Source organism: Sorex araneus, chromosome 4 (genome assembly GCF_027595985.1).
Source record: "Sorex araneus isolate mSorAra2 chromosome 4, mSorAra2.pri, whole genome shotgun sequence".
Taxonomy (NCBI): domain Eukaryota; kingdom Metazoa; phylum Chordata; class Mammalia; order Eulipotyphla; family Soricidae; genus Sorex; species Sorex araneus.
This window is the reverse complement of record NC_073305.1, coordinates 190,527,257-190,549,780: the sequence shown is the minus strand read 5'-3', so window position 1 is coordinate 190,549,780 and position 22,524 is coordinate 190,527,257. Positions and strand designations below refer to the sequence as shown.

The following is a 22,524-nucleotide window of genomic DNA, read 5'->3' as shown; positions in this document are numbered from 1 at the left end:
CCTCCTCCTCCTCCTTTTGCTCCTCCTCCTCCACCTCCTCCTCCACCTCCTCCTCCTTTTCCTCCTCTTCTTCCTCCTCCTCCACCTCCTCCTCTTCCTCCTCCTCCTGCTCCTCCTGCTCCTCATCCTCCTGCTCCTCTCCTCCTGCTCTTCCTCCTGTTCCTCCTCCTCCTCCTGCTCTTCCTCCTGCTTCTCCTCCTCCTCCTGCTCTTCCTCCTACTCCTCCTGTTCCTCCTGCTCCTCCTCCTGCTACTCCTCCATCTCCTCCTCCCTTCTGCTCCTCCTCCTCCTCCTCCCCCTCCTCCTTGCCAGACAGAGGCACAAGAGTTGCCCAGCAGGATGACACTGACCCTGCTGTAGTTCCCAAACATGGACAGGCATCAGCTGTGGGCGGGCAGAGGACACAGGGCCTGGGGCCACCTCTGGGGCACCACAGAGGAGCCGTCTCCGAGGCTCTCTGGGCACCCATCCCCACCTCGTCCCCTGGCTCTGGGCACCTGCCCAGTCCCTTGCTGCTCCCTCAAGGATGGGGAACGTGGCTGAGGGCAGCGGGGCCATGTCCAGTGGCAGCAGAGGGCTGGGCCGGCATCCAAGGCCCGGGGCAGCTGGGCACGGTCGCCTCCCAGGCTGACAAGGGCTGGTCCCGGGCGCAGGGTTGGGTGAGGGGCCTCTGGGCCCCCGCGGGGCACAGGCACGGCCGCTCACCTGGTGTCGGGGTTCCCTCTTCCCCCCTCCCAGGCTGCGTGTTTGCACAGGTGCGGGACACACCTGTGGACACCCGCCCTCCCTGCCCGGCAGCGGGTGGGACGCAGGCCCCCGGAGGGCGGCTCAGAGCCACTTCCACCCGCTGTGCTCTGCGGGAGGGGGACCCCGGGGAGCCCCGTCTGCAGCCCCCCTGCCCCCGCTGCAAGCAACAGGCCTCAGCCTGCGCCCCGGGGCAGGCGCAGGGGCGGGGGAGCCGGCAGAGGTCGCCCGACAGTGGGCTGGGGCGGGGCGGCTGCCGCTCAGGTGCTACCCCCGGGGCTCACGTGGCCCCACTCACTCGTGCCTGCTGCGAGGGGGCCCCGGGCCAAACCGGGTGCCTGCAGGTTTCGGGGAACCCGGAGCGGGGAGTGGGCTGCTCCCGACAGACCTGTCAGTGGGGGAGGGCAGCCACGGGGAGTCCGGGACACGCTGGACATGATCACACGTGAGGGCCAAAGCTGGGCGAGTGTCCCCGCTGCGCTGGACACACCGAGCCCCAGCAGAGCGAGCCTCTCCCCGGAGGGGCAGGAAGGGGCGGCATGGCAGCCCAGGGTCCTGAGGCTGGGCCACCCCCTCCCCGGGGCCCTGTCTGTCGGGGGACGAGGAGGCAGCAGAGGCCAAGGCACCGGGGCTGCCCACATCACACGGGTGTGTACGTGATCATGGAGGTAACGAGGCCTCGGCTTGGGGCCCCAAGGACACCGCCGTCCCCTGCCTGGGCATCCTGCAGCACGTGGGCGGGCAGCAGGACCCACGGTGGAGGACACATGCCAGCCGTGCCCCCAGCCTGCCCGGCCTCCCCCCAGCCCCCGGCCCACCTCTCACCCCCGGCCCACCTCTCACCCCCGAAGACCCTCGTGGAAAGGACACCTGTCGCCTGTGTCCCGGCACGGGACCCCGCGTCCCACAGGCTGGTTGGGACGTTCCCAGCTGTGTACACAGAAGCACCAGCTGTGTGAGCTGGCCGCAAGCCGCATGGGCAGGGCTGAGCAAAAGCAGGCTCTGAGCAGTCCCTGTGCACTGACCACTCGGCCCCCGGAGCCCATAGCTGCCCCTGAGCGGGAGCCACGCGCCTCACCCCCACTCACCCCCACAGAGCGTCCAGGGCATGGCGGCCCCTGCTCGGGGAGTCTGCCTCACGCGGGACTCGCGCAGGCCTGGCGAGCGGCTCAGGCAAGCATCAGGGCACAGAGGGGCCTGGGGACCTCAATGTGTCACCCAGCGAGTCTCAGGCATGAGAACCACAGTGAGGGCCCGGACAGACCCCAGCCCGAGTCACCAGCACCAGCTCAGCCCCAAGACTCCAGGGCTGGGCCCATCCAGGTGAGGCTCGGAATGTTCGTGTCACCACACACATGTGCACATGCCTTACAACTCATATGCACATGAGCAACATACACATGTGCATATGTGAACATTCATGCATTCACACGTAGATACACTTGCATGCAGACACCACGAGCATATTCACACGTGCATATTCACTGGAACATGTGTGCACATGGATGAAAGTGTGCACACCTTCTCAGTAAGGCAGTGTCTTGTGCCTGCACACGCACACGTGCGTAGCTGCTCGGGCGCTGTGTGTGCCGGCAGGACTGGCCAGCTCAGGCTGGCACGACCCCTGCCTGCAGCACGTCTCCCCAGCCCCGCGTACACATGGCAGATTCCTCACATTTTTACCGTCTCTGTTTACCTTGTAAGATAGCCCGGGCGGGCTCTGCGGGGGGAGGTGCTCGCTGCCTCTGGGGCCACTCTGCACTCCATCAGCCCCACCTCCCGCTGGCGGGGAAGCCCAGGGGTCTGCGGTGCTGCCCCTCGGCTGTGGAGCTGGAGGGGCGGCCAGGACGGGGCTGCTCAGATCCAGGCCCCCGCCGGCCGGGCAAAGGCTGCTGGGCGGGAGAGCTGAGCGAGGCCGAGACCCTCGCCTGCTGGGCGGGAGAGCTGAGCGAGGCCGGGACCCTCGTCTGCGGGCGGGAGAGCTCAGCAAGGCCGGGACCCTCGCCTGCTGGGCGGAGAGCTGAGCGAGGCCGGGACCCTCGCCTGCAGGGCGGAGAGCTGAGCGAGGCTGGGACCCCGCCGGGGAGGCGTCACCTGGAGGCTCGCGCCTCCGTATGCAGCGGAGCGGTCCTGGGGGTAAGGGGGCGCCGAGGCTCCCGGGCACATGGGTCGAGACTGGGGGCAGGCCCGGCTGTGAGACACGCAGAGCCCACCTCCCTGCCCTCCCTGGCCCCACGCCCACCACCCACCCTCTTGGTCCCTCACCAAGATAAAGGGGAAGCAGGACCCTCCGGGGCTGGTACCAGCCGGGCCACAAGCTGCTCCGGGCCCGTGGGAAGCACCGTGGGCAACCGCCAGCCTCCGCTGATGCCGGCAAGGGCACACACCGGGACAGCGGCCAGCATGCCCCCGCCACACCCACACAGCCCTCCAGGCGCCCCACACCCCACGGCATGATCCCACCCCCACACAGCCAACTCAGACCCGTCCCCGACCCCCTGAGGCTCTGGCCAACAGCAGTGACCCCCACACTCACGGAAATCTACACACGTGCTCAGACAACGCTCGGCTGTCCCTCACACGGCAGTGTCGGCCGTCCCTCACACGGCAGTGCTCAACTGTCCCTCACACGGCAGTGCTCGGTCATCTCCTCACACGGCAGTGCTCGGCTGTCCCCTCATGGCAGTGTCGGCCGTCTCGTCTCTCTCATGGCAGTGCTCGGCTGTCCCTCTCACGGCAGTGCTCGGCCATCCCTCACACGGCAGTGCTCGGCCGTCCTTGCTGACTTGGGGAGAACCAGGGAATGTAGCAGCCATGATCCAGGCGGCACAGTAGGGGACAGGCACCCAGGCACCACCCAAGCTGCCCGGAGGGGTGAGGGAGCTGGGGGCTGGGGAGGGGGGCACAGGATCCACGTGTCTTTCCCGTGCCCGGTGTCAGCTGCACACTTCAGCACCCCAGCCGTGAGGCCCAGGGGCGCACAGAAGCCTTCGCTTCAAGCCGCCCTTCGGTGAGTTTGTGCCCGTGGAGACGCCTCCCTCAGAGCCCGTGACTCTCCAGGCCCCTGCAGAGAGCTGGGGAGCGACTCTCAACCCAGCAATGCTGTGGTTGCACACCGGGACCAGCACCAGAACCGGACCCGTGATTGCACACCGGGACCAGCACCAGAACCAGACTTGTGACTGTATACCAGAACCAGCATGAGAATCGGACCTATGATTGCACAGCGGGACCAGCACCAGAACTGGACCCGTGATTGCACAGCGGGACCAGCACCAGTACTGGACCCATGATTGCACACGGGAACCAGCACCAGAACTGGACCTGTGATTGCACACAGGAACCAGCACCAGAACTGGACCTGTGATTGCACATGGGAACCAGCACCAGAACTGGACCTGTGATTGCATACCGAACCAGCACCAGAACTACACCCGTGACTGCATGCGAGAACCAGCACCAGAACCGGACCCACCCAGAGGAGGCCCAATCTAACGAGTTCAGGACCAGCCTTGCTCTGCAGCGAGGTGTCGGTTCCTCCGAGAGCAGGCCGAGGCAGGAGGGCCCCAGATCACGGCTGCAGCCGCTGCCCCGCGGCTCACTTTGTCCCTGGGGGACCCCAGGGCTCGCTGCCAGGCCTGCCCAGAGTCCAAGCCCGTCTAACTGTCTCTGGCAGGCTTCCCAGGATGGTGTCGCTGCAGGTGAGGAAATGAAAGCAACACTCGAGCCTACTCCACGGCCCCTCTGGAGGAGCCCCCTTCGCAGCGGTGCCCTCTGAGCGCCTGGCCAGCGGGGAGCAGTGCGGGTCTTAGAAGTGCCTCAGAAGTGGGCTGCAGGCCCCAAGCAGGCACCGCGGCCGCCCCTCCCCCACAGGTACAGCGCCGTGGCGGGCGTGGCCTCTGGGCTGCCAGTTATTTTCCCCTTTCCCAGCACTTTGGACTCACAGCTCAGCCCCCACTACCCGATTCTGACGAGGACAGCCGGCCTACCCCAATCTCATTAGGCCAACAGTCCACTAGTCTATTCCAGTCAAAAGACTCCCAAAACTCACCCAATAGCTGTGGACACAAGAATCTGGACAAGCCTAATGCAAAAGAACACGAACCCTGAAGCTGCACTAGTGGCCTCATATAAGGCACAGAGGAGCACCAAAGAGGGAGTATCCTTAAAGGGGAAAAAAGAGACCACCATCGACTGAGCCCATCTAGAATCCTCCCTTGCAGCAAGAGGAGGTCACTGATAGTGGACTGGAGGGACCGACCCCCATAGTACCACAGCAACATGAAGGAACAGAGCAGATTTCCCCCCGCCCCCCAGGAGTGGACGAAGAAAAGAGCCCTGAAGCCTCATCAGGAAATTACCACAAATATAATCCCTCTGATAAAGAATTCAGAGATGGAATGTTGAGGATGTTCAATGAACTCAAAGAAACAGTGGAACAGACAGCCAAGAAAATACAGGAAGAAATGAGAGCAGAAACGAGAAAGCTACAAACAGAAGTGTCACTAATAAAGGATTCGGTAGATAAAATTAAAAAGTCAGTGGGTGCCCTCAACAGTAGAATGACAACAGCCGAAGACACAATCAGTGAGCTTCAAGTTGAGCTGCAGAAGGCATACAGGAAACAAGATACAATGGGGAAAAAAAGACCTCAAAATAGCTCTAGGGCGAATCAGAGACCTTGGGGATGCATTCAAGAGTAACAACATAAGAATAATCGGAGTACCAGAAGGAGAGAGAGGCGACCCCAGCGAAGTAGCCACAGTTAAAGACATCATTGCTGAGAAGTTCCCAGAGCTGGAGAATGCAGTCACCCAGATCCAAGGAGCCCAAAGGGTGCCAGCTAAAAGAGACCCCAATAAAAAGACTCCAAGACATATCATAATCAGAACGAACAAATGCCACAGGTAGAAACACAATACTGCAACCATCAAAGAAGGAAATCACACACAAAGGAGCACCCCTTATATTTACAGCAGACCTATCAGAGGAAACCGTCTGAGCCCAGACTATGGTGGGATATAGTGAAAAAAACGCAATGAAATGAACGTCTCACCAGGAATACTTTATCCAGCTAAACTCTCACTCAAACTCCAAGGAATGATACAGTATTTCATGGATAAGCAACAGCTCAGGAACTTCATAAACTCAAAACCAAACTTAAAAGAAGGACTAAAAGGGCTCTTGTAAGACAAGACAAACCCCTACAAGCACAGTAAACCCCTACAGAAAAATGGCACAAAACCCCATGACAATAATTTCTCTTAGTGTCAATGGCCTAAATGCACCAATTAAAAGACACAGAGTGGCAAAATGGATTAGGAAACTGAGCCCAATATTCTGCTACCTACAAGAAACACTCCTAAACAGTCAGAGCAAACACAGACTCAAAGTCAAAGGATGGAAAACAGTCCTGCAAGCAAACCCTCTCAAAAAAGCTGGGGTGGCCATACTAGTACCCGACAACATAGATTTCAGTTTGAAAAAGATTAGAAGAGACAGCGAAGGCCATTTTTTTAATAATCAAAGGATATGTAAAGCAGGAAGAAATCACTCTCCTAGATGTATACACACCGAATGAGGGACCAGCTAAATACTTACAAAAATGCTAATAGACTTCAAGGAGGACATTGGTAGCAACACAATAGTAGTCAGAGACTTCAACACTGCCCTCTTAGCTCTCGATAGATCAATAAGATTAAAACTCACCAAGGAAGTGCTGGCTTTGAAGGAAGAAATGGAAGAGAGAGGGCTAATAGATCTGTACATGGCTTTTCATCCCCCCAAAAAACCAAATACACATTCCTTTCCAGTGCACATGGAACATTTTCCAAGATAGACCATGTGCTGGGCCACAAAACACACCTCAATAGAATCAGGAAGATAGACATTGTATCTACTACCTTTTCAGACCACAATGCACTAATAGAAGTTAATCACACATAGAAATGGAGAATCAAATCAAACAGCTGGAAATTAAACAGCTCAATGTTAAACAACAAGTGGGTCAGCGAGGAAATCAAGGAAGAAATCAAAAGATACCTGGGAACAAATGAGAATGAAACCATGAACTACCAGAACCAGTGGGACGCAGCTAAAGCCATGTTAAGGGAAAATTTTATAGCTCTACAAGCATTTCTCAGGAAGGAAGAAAGGACCCACACGAATAACTTGACTTCACAGCTCAAGATCTTAGAAAATGACCACCAAAAGGAACCCAAACCAGGCAGGAGGAAAGAAATAATAAAACTTAGAGCAGAAATTAACTATATGGAAACCAAAAAACAATCTGAAAGATCAATGAAACCAAGAGCTGGTTCTTTGAGAAAATAAACAAGATTGATAAACCACTAGCAAAACTTACAAAGAAAGAGAAAGAGAGAGAGAGAGAGAGAAATCTACTAAACTAAATCAGAAATGAAAAAGGGGGACATCACAACAGAAACCAAAGAAATTCAGAAGATCATCAGAGATTACTTTGAAAGTCTGTATGCCATGAAACAAGAGAATTTAGAAGAAATGGATAAATTCCTGGATTCCTATAACCTCTCAAGGCTGAGCCAACAAGATTTGGAATACCTGAATAGACCTATCACTATCAAGGAAATTGAAACTGTAATCAAAAGTCTTCCCCAAAACAAAAGCCCAGGTCCAGACGGATTCACTAGCGAATTCTTCCAAACATTTTAAGAGGACCTACTGCCAGTCCTTTTCAAGCTTTTCCAGGAAATTGAAGAAACCCTCCCAAACAGTTTCTATGAGGCACATATCACCCTAATACCAAAAGGAAACGGAGACACCACGAAAAAGAAAATTACAGGCTGATATCCCTGATGAACATGAATGTGAAGAGCCTCGACAAAATATTAGCAAATAGAATCCAATGACACATCAAAAAGATCATACATTCAACCACGTGAGATTTATCTCAGGGATGCAAGGATGGTTTAACATTTGCAAGTCAATCAACATAATCCATCATATTAATAAAAGAAAAGATAAAAAAACATATAATCATATCAATAAATGCAGAGTTAGCATCTGACAAGATCCAGCACCCATTCATGATGAAAACGCACAGCAAATTGGGAATTGAAGGAACTTTCCTCAATATAGTCAAAGCCATCTACCACAAGCCTATGGCAAGCGTTATCCTCAATGGGGGAAAGCTAAAAGCCTTCCCTCTAAGATCAGGGACAAGACAAGGATGCCCACTCTTGCCTCTTCCATTCAACACAGTACCTGAAGTACTTGCCATAGCAGTCAGACAAGAAAAAGATATTAAAGGCATCCAGATAGGAAAGGAGAAGTCCAGTTCTCACTATTTACAGATGATGTGATTCTAAACTTAGAGAACCCTAAAGCCTCTACCAAGAAGCTCTTAGAAACAATAGTCTTGTATAGTAAAATCTCAGGCTATAAAGTCAATACCCAAAAGTCCATGGCTTTCCTATACGCAAATAATGAGAGAGAAGAAAATGACATGAAAAAAGCAATCCCATTCACAATCACGCCTCAGAAAATCAAGTACCTCAGAATCAGCCTACCTAAGGAGGTAAAGGACCTGTACAAAGAAAACTCCGACACACTACTTCAAGAAATAAAAGAGGACACAAGGAAATGGAAACACATCCCCTGCTCATGGTTTGGGAGAATCAACATTGTCAAAATGGCAATACTCCCCAAAGCATTAAACAGATTCAATGTGATCCCTGTAAGGATACCCATGACATTCTTCAAAGAAATGGATCAAACACTCCTGAAATTCATATGGAACAATAAACCCCCATGAATAGCTAAAGCAATTCTTGGGAAAAAGAAGATGGGGGGGCATCTCCTTCGCCAACCTCAAACTCTACTGCAAAGCAGTAAAAACTATAACAGCTTGGTACTGGAACAAAGACACAGCCACAGACCAATGGAATAGGGTTGAATATCCTGACACACACCCTTAAATATATGATCATATAATCTTTGATAAGGGATTAAGAAATATAGAGTGGAGCAAGGAAAGCCTCTTTAACAAACGGTGCTGGCAAAACTGGACAGCTACATGCAAAACAATGAGCTCAAACCTCTACCTAACACCACACACAAAAGTCAGATCAAAATGGATTAAAGACCTCAACACCAGACTGGAATCCACAAGGTACATTGAAGACAAGATTGGCAAAACCCTTCACAACATTGAAGCTAAAAGTATCTTTACTTTTTTTTTACTTACTTATTTATTTATTTATTAGCAAATCACCATGAGGTACAGTTATAGACTTATAACTTTCCGTGCTGGTGTTTCAGTCATATAATGCTCAGGTACCCATCCCTCCACCAGTGCCCATTCTCCACCACCTATGATCCCAGTACCCCTCCCCCATCTCGTCCCCCCCAGCCCGCCCCAACTCGGTGGCAGGGCATTCCCTTTTGTTCTCTCTCTTTTTGGGTGTTGTGGTTTGCAATAGAGGTATTGAGTGACCATCGTGTTTGATCCACTTTCAGCACATATCTCCCATCCCCAGCAGGTCCTCGAACTACACTTTACCTGGTGGTCCCTTCTCTATATGAGCTGCCTTTTCCCCCAGCATGTGAGGCCAGCTTCTAATCCATGGGGCCGACCTCCTGGTACTTATCTCTACTATTCTTGGGTGCTAGTCTCCCATTCTCTTACTTTATATTCCACAGATGAGTGCAATCTTTCTCTGTCTCTCTCTCTTTTTGACTCATTTCACTTAGCATGATACTTTCCATGTTGATCCACTTATATGCAAAGGTCATGACTTCATCTTTTCTAACAGCTGCATAGTATTCCATTGTGTAAATGTACCAAAGTTTCTTTAACCAGTCATCTGTTCTCAGGCACTCGGGATTTTTCCAGATTCTGGTTATTGTAAACAGTGATGCAATGAACATACAAGTGCAGATGTCATTTCGACTATACTTTTTTGCCTCTCCGGGATATATTCCCAGAAGTGGTATTGCTGGATCAAATGGGAGCTCAATTTCTAATTTTTTGAGAAGCATCCATATTGTTTTCCAAAAGGGCTGAACCAGTCGGCATTCCCACCAGCAGTGAAGGAGAGTCCCTTTCTCCTCACATCCACGCCAACAATGGTTGCTTTTGTTCTTTTGGATGTGTGCCAGTCTCTGTGGTGTGAGGTAGTATCTCACAGTTGTTTTGATCTGCATCTCCCTGATGATTAGTGATGAAGAGCATTTTTCATGTGCCTTTTTGCCATTCATATTTCTTCCTTGAGAAAGTTTTTGTTCATTTCATCGCCCCATTTTTTGATGGGATTGGATGTTTTCTTCTTGCAGATTCCAACCAGTGCCTTTTATATCCTTGATATCAACCCCTTATCAGACGGGTATTGGGTGAATATCCTTTCCCACTCTGTAGATTGTCTTTGTATTCTGGTCACTGTATCTTTTGCGGTGCAGAAGCTTCTTAGTTTAATATAGTCCCATTTGTTTGTCTGTTTCCACCTGGTTGGTCAGTGGTGAGTTATCTTTGGAGATATGAAGCTAAAGGTGTCTTTAAAGGTGACATGCCACTGGACAAGCAAGTGGACACAGAGATAAACAAATGGGACTACCTTAAACTGAGAAGCTTCTGCACCTCAAAATACAAAGACAGTCTACAGAGTGGGAAAGGACATTCACCCAATACCCATCTGATAAGGGGTTGATATCAAGGATATACAAGGCACTGGTTGAACTCTACAAGAAGAAAATATCCAATCCCATCAGAATACGGGGCGATGAAATGAACAGAAACTTTCTCAAAGAAGAAATCCGAATGGCCAAAAGGCACATGAAAAAATGCTCTTCATCACTAATCATCAGGGAGATGCAGATCAAAACAACTGTGAGATATCATCTCACACCACAGAGACTGGCACACATCCAAAAGAACAAAAGCAACCGGTGTTGGCGCGGATGTGGGGAGAAAGGGACTTTCCTTCACTACTAGTGGGAATGCCGCCTGGGTTAGCCTTTTTGGAAAATAATATGGACGTTTCTCAAAAAACTATAAATTGAGCTCCCATTTGATCCAGCAATACCACTCCTGGGAATATATCCCAGAGATGCAAAAAAATATATAGTAAAATGACATCTGCACTTGTATGTTTATTGCAGCATTATTAAAATATCCAGAATTTAGAAAAAACCCGAGTGCCTGAGAGCAGATGACTGGTTAAAAAAAAACTTTGGTGAACAGAAGCAACCGTTGTTGGCATGGATGTGGGGAGAAAGGGACCCTCCTACACTGCTGGTGGGAATGTCAACTAGCTCAACCCTTCTGAAAACAATATGGTCGCTCCTCAAAAAATTAGAAATCGAGCTCCCATTTGACCCAGCAATACCACTTCTGGGAATATATCCCAGAGAGGCAAAAAGATATAGTCAAAATGACATCTGCATGTGTATGTTCATCGCAGCACTGTTTACGATAGCCAAAATCTGGAAAAAACCCGAATGCCCAAGAACAGATGACTGGCTAAAGAAACTTTGGTACATCTACACAATGGAATACTACGCAGCTGTCAGAAAAGACGAAGTCATGAACTTTGCATACAAGTGGATCAACATGGAAAGTATCATACGAAGTGAAATGAGTCAGAAAGAGAGAGACAGACATAGAAGAATTGCACTCATCTGTGGAATATTAAACAACAGAATTCAGGACTAACACCCAAGAATAACAGAAATAAGTACCAGATTTGCTCCATGGCTTGGAGACCAGCCTCACATGCTGGGGGAAAGGGCAGCTCAGATAGAGAAGGGATTACCAAGCAAAAATGTGGTGGGAGGACCTGTGTGGGATGGGAGAGGCGTGATCGGAGCAGACTATAGACCGAACAAATTGGCCACCCAAGACCTCCATTACTAACCACAATGCCCAAAGGGAGAGAGGGAACAGAGGGGAATGTCCTGCCAAAGAGGCGGGTGGGGAGGGGATGGGGTGGGAGTGGGTGGGAGGGATGATGGGGTCATCAGCAGAGGATGGGCACTGGTGGAGGGACAGATACTCAAGCTGTATATGACTGAAACACAAGCACGAGAATATGTAAGCCTGTATCTGTACCCCCATGGTGATTCATTAATAAATAAAAATAATAATGGATCTAGCTGTTGCAGTGGAAAAGTTAACTGAATTGCTTTTTCAATTTAATATTGATTTAATTTTGCTCTGATATTGGATTTCCTTATATTCCACTACATAAATTACTTTTGGATATAGTTTCACTACATATCCTTATTGCTTTATCTTTTGTTGTATAATTTTAAAAAATTATCTCATTGAAATAAATGAGATGGAGTAAATTTCAAAGAAAAACTTTGGTACATCTACACAATGGAATACTATGCAGCTGTTAGAAAAGGTGAAATCATGACATTTGCATATACATGGATGGACATGGAGAGTATCATGCTAAGTGAAATGAGTCAGAAAGAGAGGGACAGACATAGAATGACTGCACTCATTTGCAGAATATAAAGTAACATAATATGAGATTAACACCTAAGAATAGTAGAGACAAGGGCCAGGAGGATCTCTCCATGGCTTGGAAGCCGGTCTCACGTGCTGGGGGAGAAGGCAGCTGGGATAGAGAAGGGACCACTAAGTGAATGATGGTTGGAGGGCTCGCTCGGGATGGGAGATGCGGGCTGAGAGTAGACTATGGACCACACATGATGGCCACTTAGTACCTATATTGCAAACCACAACACTCAAAAGGAGAGAGAGAGAGAGAGAAAGAGAGAGAGAGAGAGAGAGAGAGAGAGAGAGAGAGAGAGAAGCCCTGCCACAGAGGTTGGGGCTGGGGAGGGCTGGGGGTGGTGGGAGGGACACTGGGACCATTGGAGGTGGAGAATGGGCGCTGGTGGAGGGATGGATACTCTATCATTGTATGAATGAAACATAATCACAAAAGTTTGTAAGTCTGTAACTGTACCTCACAGTGATTCATTCAAACTTTTTTTAAATGAAAAATATTTTAAAAGTAATAAGCACTAAAAAAGACCTCTCTGAATATGTGTCCATATATATATATGTATGTGTCCACACGCCCTGGCACATGCCGATGGGCTTCGATTCCTGACCCACATGGTCCCAAGTGTCCCCAGGGGTGGCCTGAGGCGCACGCAGCACCACCTGTCAGGCCTTGGCTTTGCCAGCGGCCAGGAGGGCGGAGAACCAGCAGAGGCGGCGCGGGGAGCACAGCCAGCCCTTCCCCGGACGTGCTGCTCCAGTCACACGCCGAGTCCATGTTCACTGCAGAGTCAGCACAGGCCACTGCCATGGCCTCACCCCCGTGACCAGGCCCAGCTCTGCTCACGTCACACCTGAGGTGGTGCAAGCTGCAGCCCAACGCAGCTTGTGGGCGGATCTCTCAGACACTCCCACAGCACACACTCACACACGCACACACTCACACAGATGGACACATGCCCACATGCACAACTCACACATGCAAACACACACATGCACACATGCACACAGAAGCAGTCACTCATGCACACACTCACGCACCCACATTCACACATACACACAAATGCACATGCAGAGGCACACACATGCATTCACAATGCACACACTCAGATGTACACACACATGCACGCTCACATGCAAGCACACATGCACTCACTCCCACCTGCACATATTCACACATGCACACACATGCACTCACAAATGCAGTTACTCATGCATACACACACTCACAGATGTACACACTCACATATGCACACACTGACAGGTACACTCACACATGCAGAGACGCACACTACACATGCAAACGTTCACAGATACAGAGTCACACAGGAACACACTCACAGATGCACTCACACACCCACTTACAGACACACAAATTTACATGCATATACTCACAAGTGCACTTACATACCTAGCTGTACTCAGAGATGCACGCTCACACGTTCACACATGCACACAATCACATACTCACAGATGCACACACACGCACACGCACACGCACGTTCACAGTCGGGTGCCATGGGAGACGGGGAGACGGGGACAGCTCTGTCTGCACGTGTGTTTTTGGGCCGAACCCTCAGCTCCAAGTTGACACCAGGATTTGAACATGTGGAAGGCCACGGACAGAAGCCGCAGGGGCCACAGCTGCCGCATGAACCAGGCTCCATGGAGACGTGAGGATGAGCCCACGCTCCTCAGCGCAGGGCCCTCTGCCCGAGTCTCTGGTGAAGGCCGGGCTGGGCGTGAGGCCCAGCAGGGCCACGGCCAACCCTGAGTTTGGCGGCTTCCTCCGAGCGTGCCCGGGCGCGGTGCCGGGTGGGGAAGGCACGACTGACTCAGTGCTCGCCTCTGCAGGCCCCGGGGAGGCGGGCAGGCGCAGCCTTGCTCACAGCCACCCGGGCCCTTGCCCGGCTCCACGGAGGGTCCCTGGAGCCCCACCAGGAGCGACTCCTGAGTGCAGAGTCAGCAGGCGGCCCTGAGATAGCCGGAGTCACCCAAGGGAACGAGCAGAAGCAACAGACAAAAGATCAAATGAGCGAAATGCCCTGGGTGCTGACTGCGAGGCCCCGGGCAGCCCACGTGCGCCACAGCTCCAGCTCCCCCGGTCAAGGGAGGAAAACGGAACCTCAGCGACGAGTCAGGCCGATGCGGCAGGAGTCCCGGGCACGGATGCACACAGGCACATTCTGTTCACGCCTGCACACACATGCACATATCCTGCACATCAATCCTGCACATGCCCTAGACATGTGTGTGCACACGAATGACCCTGTCTGTGTGCACGTGAATGACACTGCATGCATGTGCACATAAATGACCCTCAATGTGTGAACAAGTGAATGATCCTCTATCCTGTATGTGTGTGCAGGAATTACCCTACATGTGTGTGCATATGAATGACACTGCATGTGTATGCATTTGAATGACTCTGTATGTGTACATGTGAATCACCCTGCATGTGTGCATGGGAATGACCCTGCCTGTGTTATGCACATGAATGACCTACACGTGTTGAGCACATGAATGGCCCTGCACATGTGTGCACATAAATGACCCAGCACACGTGTGTGCACATGAATAACCCTGCACACATGCGTGCACATGAATGACCCTGCCTGTGTGTGGATGTGTTCTCTGACCATGCATGTGCACACGAGTGGCCTTTGCCGAGCCCCCGCCAGCGTTCCCCGAGAGGTGAGTGGTCTGTCATGGCTTTCTTTGGCCAGCACTCGGGACCCGCAGCCTGCCCTGTCCTCTCCCGCGTCTCCTCAAACATGAGCCTGTGCTGCACGTGGGAGTCCACGGGGGTCAGCTCAGCACCGAGACCCCGCACCTGAGGCCACACCCCCATGGACACCCCGAGGTGGTCCAGCTGCTGGAGAGGCCCCGCCACCCGCAGGGAAGCACCACCCCTTCGAGGCGGGTCCCAGGGTCCAACCAGGGCTCGGGCAGGGGCACCGTCTGGGAGTCACAGGAGACGGGCGCTGCACCTGACTGGTGGGAGGGAGGCAGCGGGTCAGCTCAGACCCAGAGGAGGGACAGCCCAGCACCACAGCCGGGGCTGGAGCTGCTGCCCCAGGCCCCGCGAGTGACCGCCAGCAAGGGCGTGTGCCCGCGGTGGTGCAGGAGCAGGAGGCCACAGGCTCTGCCTGCGTCCACCAAGCTTCCAGCTGGGCTAGCACGAGAGCCGCAGTCCTGAGGCGCGGGACCCCGGGGAGGACCCAGAGGGGAGGCTCCAAGGCCGCGGCACCAGGGCCCAGCACCGCCTGACCACTCTCACGACAGGCCCTGGCTCCCCACACACACGCACATGCACTCGCACGCATGGGGAAGGCAGCCGGGGACACAGACGTGTGCACTATGTGGAGCGAAGGAAGCAGCTGTCACACCAGGTGCCCCAGAGACAAGCGGGGCAAGGCCAGGGCATGGCGCTGCCCGCCAGGAGTCACGGGCAGGCAGTGGCCACAGGTGGGAGGAACCCACGGGCAGCTGGACACGCTCGCTGCAGGCCGCGGGCAAAGGCTCAGGGATGCGCGTCTGGGGCCCAGCCCGGCCCCAGCCAGTGTCTCACCGCCCTGCCTCAGCCCTACACCCCCACGGTCCTGTGACCCCTGAACCCAGCCCGTGCCCCACTTGGCAGCCCTCCCTGCCCGCCCCCGCAGGCCTGCGTCCCCTCCCTCTGAGAAGAGCAGGCAGCAGGCCAACAGCAGGCCTGCCCCCCCCGGGGCCCACCCCAGCACTCAGGGACCCAGCAGGGGCCACTCTCCCCCAGTGGTCACACGGCAGCCCAACAGTGGCTGCCAGAGCAGGGGACACACAGGAAGACCCCCCAGCCTGGGTCATCCCCCAGCCTGGGTCACCCCCCCTAGTCTGGGTCACCCCCCCAGCCTGGGTCACCTCCTCCCAACCAGGGTCACCCCCCCCAGCCTGGGTCACCTCGCCCCAGCCTGGGTCACCCCCCCAGCCTGGGTCACCCCCTTAGGCTGGGTCAACCCCCAGCCTGGGTCACCACCCCAGCCAGGGTCAACCCCCAACCTGGGTCACCTCCCCCCAGCCAGGGTCACCCCCCCAGCCTGGGTCACCCCCCCTAGCCTGGGTCAACCCCCAGCCTGGGTCACCTCCCCCCAGCCTGAATCATCCCCCCAGCCTGAGTCAACGCCCCCCCCCCAGCCTGGGACACCTCCCCCAGCCTGGGACACCTTCCACAGAGACTGGGACACCCAGCCGCATGCCAGAGGACAGTGTTCATGCAGAGACACGGGGTCACGTGTAAGGGATGGAGGAGCTCCGTGTGCAGACACAGGGTCATGTGTAAGGGATGGAGGACACTCCGTGTGCAGACACGGAGTCACGTGTAAGGGATGGAGGAGCTCCATTTGCAGACACGGGGTCACGTGTAAGGGATGGAGGAGCTCCGTGTGCAGACACTCCATGGAACACCCACCGAACCCACCCTCGCTTTCCACACCCACTCACAGTAGCCTGTGGCCTGCGCACAGCTGCCCACACCCACTCACTCCCTCCCACACAGCCACTCCATCCACCCGCACCTCTCCCCACCCCCACACCCCCCCAGATCCACACACACACACCCAACACACACACACACCACCCACAGCCACTTAATGGGTGCCCAACCACCCACACCCACCACCCCAGCTGCACGGGAGAGAAGCCACAGGCTCCACAGGCACAACCTTCCACACTCAGGACTGACCGTCCACTCAGGACTGACCCTCACTCAGGACTGACCATCCACTCAGGACTGACCCTCACTCAGGACTGACCGCCCACTCAGGACTGACCCTCACTCAGGACTTACCCTTATTCAGGACTGACTATCCACTCAGGACTGACCATCCACTCAAGGCTGACCCTCACTCAGGACTGACCCTCACTCAGGACTTACCCTCACCCAGGACTGACCGTCCACTCAGGACTGACCATCCACTCAAGGCTGACCCTCACTCAGGACTGACCCTCACTCAGGACTGACCGTCCACTCAGGACTGACTCTCACTCAGGACTGACCATCCACTCAGGACTGACCGTCCACTTAGGACTGACTGTCCACTCAAGGCTGACCCTCACTCAGGACTGACCCTCACTCAAGGCTGACCCTCTCTCAGGACTGACCTTCACTCAGGACTGACCCTCCACGCTCAGGACTGACTGTCCACTCAGGACTGACCCTCACTCAGGACTGACCGTCCACTCAAGGCTGACCCTCACTCAGGGCTGCCTCCTCACTGGTCAGTGGACACCCCCACCTCCAGGCCACGCAGGAGCACGGCCTCTGGGGGCCGGGGTGAGTGTGGTTCGGAGGTTCCCAGGAGGAGCCGGGCACACAGCTGTGCCGCCGCAGGCGGGTGGCGGGTGGATCGGCAGCGGGCGCGGCCGAAGCAGCTGGCGCAGCGCAGCCCCCGGGGGCAGGCTGAGGCCAGGGCCAGGCCCCCCGGCCACCGTGTGCTGGCGGACGAGGGCAGGCGTGTCCCTTCAGGCCGGAGCTCCCGTCTCGACTGCGTGCCCGGAACACGCATGGCCCGGGCTTGGGCCAGACCCAGGGCGGGCTGCTGGGGCAGAGCAGGGCACACGCTCCCTCCAGGGCTGCACCTGGGCCGCACCTGCGCCCGCACCTGGGCCCCGCACCTGGGCCCCTCCCCGGGCTCCTGCTGGGGCGTGGCCCACACCGCTGCCCCACGTCTGTCCACACCAGTGCAGCCGGCACGCTGCGGCTCCGCCTGCGGGATGGCCCTGGGGGCACGTGCTGGCCCAGCCCAGCATCAAGTGGACAGTCCAGCCCTGGGAGCACTCAGAGGCGCAGTGGGGCAGGTGCAAAGGCCCGGATGATCTCCCCTCCCTGAGAGACACTCGGGCCCCAAGGGGATGCCAGGCCGGACCACCCTGTCACACAGGGCCTGGGTGGCAGGACGGGGGCCTGGGGGAGGGGGTCCCACACCCCCACCCAGAGGGCTGCACCCTCAGGGGACCGCCAGGACCTTCACTGGGTTCCCACGGAGCCTCGAAGACCCCCTGGGAACCCTGGACCCCACAGACCCTCACAGGCAGCAGGTGCTCAGAACCCACCGTGACTGGTGTCTCGGCCCTGGAGGTGCTGGAACCCCCGAGTCCAGGCTCCACCCAGCCTGGCAGCCCTGCTGGGTGCCGCTGGGCACAGACAGAGTGACCACTGGGGCCGGGAGGCCCGGGGGCAGGTAGCAGGCATTGCTGGAACAGGCAGGGGACACACATGCCCCAGAGGGGGCCCTGAAACTCCGCGTGGACCATTCGAGCATGATCTGAACTGACCAGGCTCAGCCGCTGGGACGGGGACTCAGCCGGGGGACATGGGGACTCGGCCGCGGGGGACATGGGAACTCGGCTGTGGGTGGGGGACTCGGCCGCGGGGGACACGGGGACTCAGCCGCGGGGTGGAAGCTCAGCAGTGGGGTTACCCATCCAGCTTCCGGAATCCTCAGTTTGGGGGCAGCCAGGTACGTCCCCACCGCCACGCGGGTGGGCAGGGCTAGATGGGACCACGGCAAGCAGCCCCGGGAAGGCGCCTGTCAGTGAAGGAGGGAGAGGCCTGAGGGCTGCTGCAGCCAGAGGGCACGGCCCCGGGCCCTGAGCAGACAGCGCCCCAGGGTCTGGGCCAGGGGTACAGGAGGCAGGTTCCTGGGGTGCAGTCCCCTGCTCTGGGTGAGGCTCTGGGTGCAGCCCCCTGCTCTGGGTGAGGCTCTGGGTGCAGCCCCCTGCTCTGAGTGAGACTCTGGGTGCAGCCCCCTGCTCTGGGTGAGACTCTGGGTGCAGCCCCCTGCTCTGGGTGAGGCTCTGGGTGCAGCCCCCTCTCTGGGTGAGACTCTGGGTGCAGCCTCCTGCTCTGAGTGAGGCTCTGGGTGCAGCCCCCTGCTCTGGGTGAGACTCTGGGTGCAGCCCCCTGCTCTGGGTGAGGCTCTGGGTGCAGCCCCCTCGCTGGGTGAGACTCTGGGTGCAGCCCCCTCTCTGGGTGAGACTCTGGGTGCAGCCCCCTGCTCTGGGTGAGACTCTGGGTGCAGCCCCCTGCTCTGGGTGAGGCTCTGGGTGCAGCCCCCTGCTTCCAGATCCCCCCAGCGACCTGAGCCTCGTTATGCCCCTGCAGTGGTCCTGAGCACTGAGAGCACCCGAGCTGCCTGTGGTCTTGGCACGCGGCCCGGGGGCCGGCTCAGAGGGCGGCGCTACTCTGGGGCCCAGGGCTCAAGTCCTCGCCGGGTGTCCCCCACGTGTCTCCCAGGCCCCAACCAGGAGCCGACTTAGGCACCACGGGGGCAGAACCCCAGGCCCACCCGACGGGCCCTCGAGGGCACCGGCTCTTGTGCGACAGAGCCGAGGAGTCCTCTCGGCTGTCCCCTCCCCGCCCGCCCCGGGGGCCGACCCCCCAGACTGAGGGAGCCCGGAGAGCCCCTAAGTGGGCACTCGCACGCCCGGGTGCGGCCCTGCACCTGAAGGGCACAGCTGCAGGCGCGGCCGCCTCACCCCTGCCGTCCCTCTGGCGGGTCTGGAACTGATTCGGGCCCTTTGTGGTCCTGATTTCCAGTTGGAATGAAGGCGCCTCCCCCGGATGCTCAGGTCTCAGAGGCTGTGCGGGGGGCGCCAGCGGGGCCCCCACTCCCTCCTGCCCTCGCTCCGGTCTCTGCGGGGGGGGGATGCGCCCCACCCCTCACAGCCTCAGAACCTAGGGGAGAGGGCGCAGGGCCGGAGCACACACATGGGGGGACACGCAGCACATGGGGGGACATGCAGCACGCACAGGGGACACGCGGCACATGAAAGGGGGACCAACCGACAGCGAGGGGGGCAGGCGTCATGCACCATGAGGCGGGAGAGCAGGCAGGGGTGGGGGGCGCAGGGGCTCTTGAGGGGGCGGGGGGCGGGGCGCTCGTGTGCACCAGGCAGCCTCCCTGAGGGCTAGGGTCGCGAGGCCGCGTGCTGTGTTCTTGCGCGTGGGGCTGTGCGGCCCCTCATCCCTGGCCCGCCCAGCACTGGCAGGGAGGGCAGCCGAGGTGGCTGGCGGCAGGGGAGGGCAAGCAGGGGCGCCCGCGTGAAGGAGCCCAGAGCACAGCCCGGGCAGACAGGACACACCTCGGACAGGTAGGGGCCCCGGGCAGCTCCTTCCAAGGGAAGGGCCACCCGCCCCCTGGCCACCTGCACCCCTGCAGGCCTCCTGCTGCGCCTGCCCGGTCAGGGGTGTTGGGGGGAGGGTTCCGGCCGGGCATCAGGCACCGCCCCGTGCACAGACCCGCACAGGAGCAGGGCAGGCCCAGCGTGGCCATCACAGTCCTCACGCCCCGCACGCCGTGAGTGCCGAGAGCCAGTGCCGGGATGCCAGAGAGCCCCGAGCATCCCCAGAGCACGCGTCCAGCTGTGACGGCTCCCACCCGCTCACGGGGGCAGGGCTACGTGGGGCACACACAGGGACAGGGGCTGGGGCACGGCCGGGCACGCAGCTGAGTAACACCACTCGGGCAACCCGGGCACAGGCACTGCTTGGACAGACCCCACTGGGGCGAGTGGCTGGTAGGTGCCTCCCGACCCAGTGCTCAGGGCCCCTGCATAGGCCAAGGTAGCAAAGGCCAGAGAACACACAATCCTGAGCTGTTCACCTCCCAGATGCCCCCGGGTCCCCGTGTCCCCGGCCTCCTGGCCACTCAGTCGAGCCCTTGAGTCTTTCGGAAAGTGCCCGTGGCCCCGGGAAGGACGTCCCTGAGACTCCAGGCCCATCTGCTGGGGACGGAGCAGCCCTCATGGCTCTGCATGTCTTAGGCGGTCACCCTGGCTCACACAGGGCCGCCCAGGGCACCCAGGAACCTCCGGCCTCCCAGGCTGGACGCACGAGCAGGACGCAGCACTCCAGCCAAAGTGAAGCAAACACGAAGGTTCTGGATTCAGATTGCTCTGGGCCGGGCCCTGGGTCTGCTGAGGGGAGCAGGCACCCAAAGGCCACCACAGGCCCCACTGCTGCTCCTGGCCGCAGGGACGGGTCGCACCTGCGTGTGCCCGTGTACGTGTGCACTCACATGCGTGGCACGCCGTGTCCGGGAGCCGCGGAGCCGGCCGGGAGTGCGAGCTCAGGCTGATCTGCAAGTCATTTGCAGACACCAGGCAGGGAGCTGCAGCGGCAGAAGAATCTTAGGTATGAACAACGGACTCCGGCTCTCCCCTCGCCACCCGGGGCTGCCGCCAACTGCTGGGGAGCAGATGGGCCCCAGAGCCTCCCACAAACACCTTCGGGACCCGCCGGGACTTCAAAGCCGCGGGCTCCCGGGCGGACCCTCCACCTTGCTGTTTTCTCAAGCACTTGTTCAAAAACACATTTAAGTGGAAAGTTTTCGTTTCTGCAGATTGCATTAATTACGGGTTTGCAGACACCGGAGCCCCCGCCCGAGGTCAGAGCTGGGGGCTGCGCGCGAGGCCAGAGCGGCGGCTTGGCCCGGCCCCACGGCGGCTCCCGGCCTGGCAGCGCCTGGCCACCGGCTGCCACGGACAGGGCACTCGCGGGGAGGGGCGGCGGGCGGGCGCCCCCGGCCCTGCGCCCCGCGGCTCGCCCCGCCCGCCGCCCGGGCTCTGGGCGCCTCCTCGCGCCCCGCGTCCCCGCCGCCCCGCGTCCCGGCCCCGGACCCCGGTGGGGCGCGCCGCCCGCGTGCGCCCGTGCGCCCCGCGCGCCCGCCCGTGTGCGCCCGCCCGTGTGCGCCCGTCCCCGGCCCGGCGGCGGCCGGTCACCTGCGCGGACTCACCGTCAGCGCCGAGAAGCGCTGCGCGGGCGCGGGCAGCAGCAGCGCGGTCAGCAGCAGGCAGCAGAGCGGGGGGCGCCGCATGGTCACGCCGGGCGCGGGGCAGCTGGGCCCGGGCCGAGCCGACGCCCTGCGCGGCCGAGCGCTGCGCTGTCAGATAACCCGGGACTTCCCGGATCCTCCTCCTCCTCCTCCTCCTCCTCCTCCTCCTCCTCCTCCTCCTCCTCCTCCTCCACCTCCTCCTCCTCCTCCTCCTCCTCCTCCTCCTCCTCCTCCTCCTCCTCCTCCTCCTCCTCCTCCTCCTCCTCCTCCTCCTCCTCCTCCTCCTCCTCCTCCTCCTCCTCCACCTCCTCCGCCCGGCCCCTCTCCGCCCCCAGCCCCACCTCCCGACGCGGCGCCCGCCCCGAGCTCGCTCGGAGACCCCCGGCCCGGCAGGAGGGGCTGCGGCATGGGCGCCCGACACAAGGGGCACACGTGTACACAGGGGCAAACACACATGCACACAACGCACATGTGCCCACA

General features: G+C 57.8%; 1 protein-coding gene across 2 annotated transcripts in view; it reads right to left on the bottom strand.

Annotated features, from left to right (window-relative positions):
* The window catches only part of SMOC2 (SPARC related modular calcium binding 2), a 70,248-nt gene extending 48,064 nt beyond the window's left edge, over positions 1–22,184 (bottom strand). For both annotated transcript variants that reach the window (XM_055135661.1, XM_055135662.1), the window contains exon 1: positions 22,006–22,184. In XM_055135661.1, the coding sequence (XP_054991636.1) occupies positions 22,006–22,086 (81 nt within the window). In that variant the 5' untranslated portion in view covers positions 22,087–22,184. The remainder of the gene's footprint in view (positions 1–22,005) is intronic.
* Between the last annotated feature and the right edge of the window lie 340 nt (positions 22,185–22,524).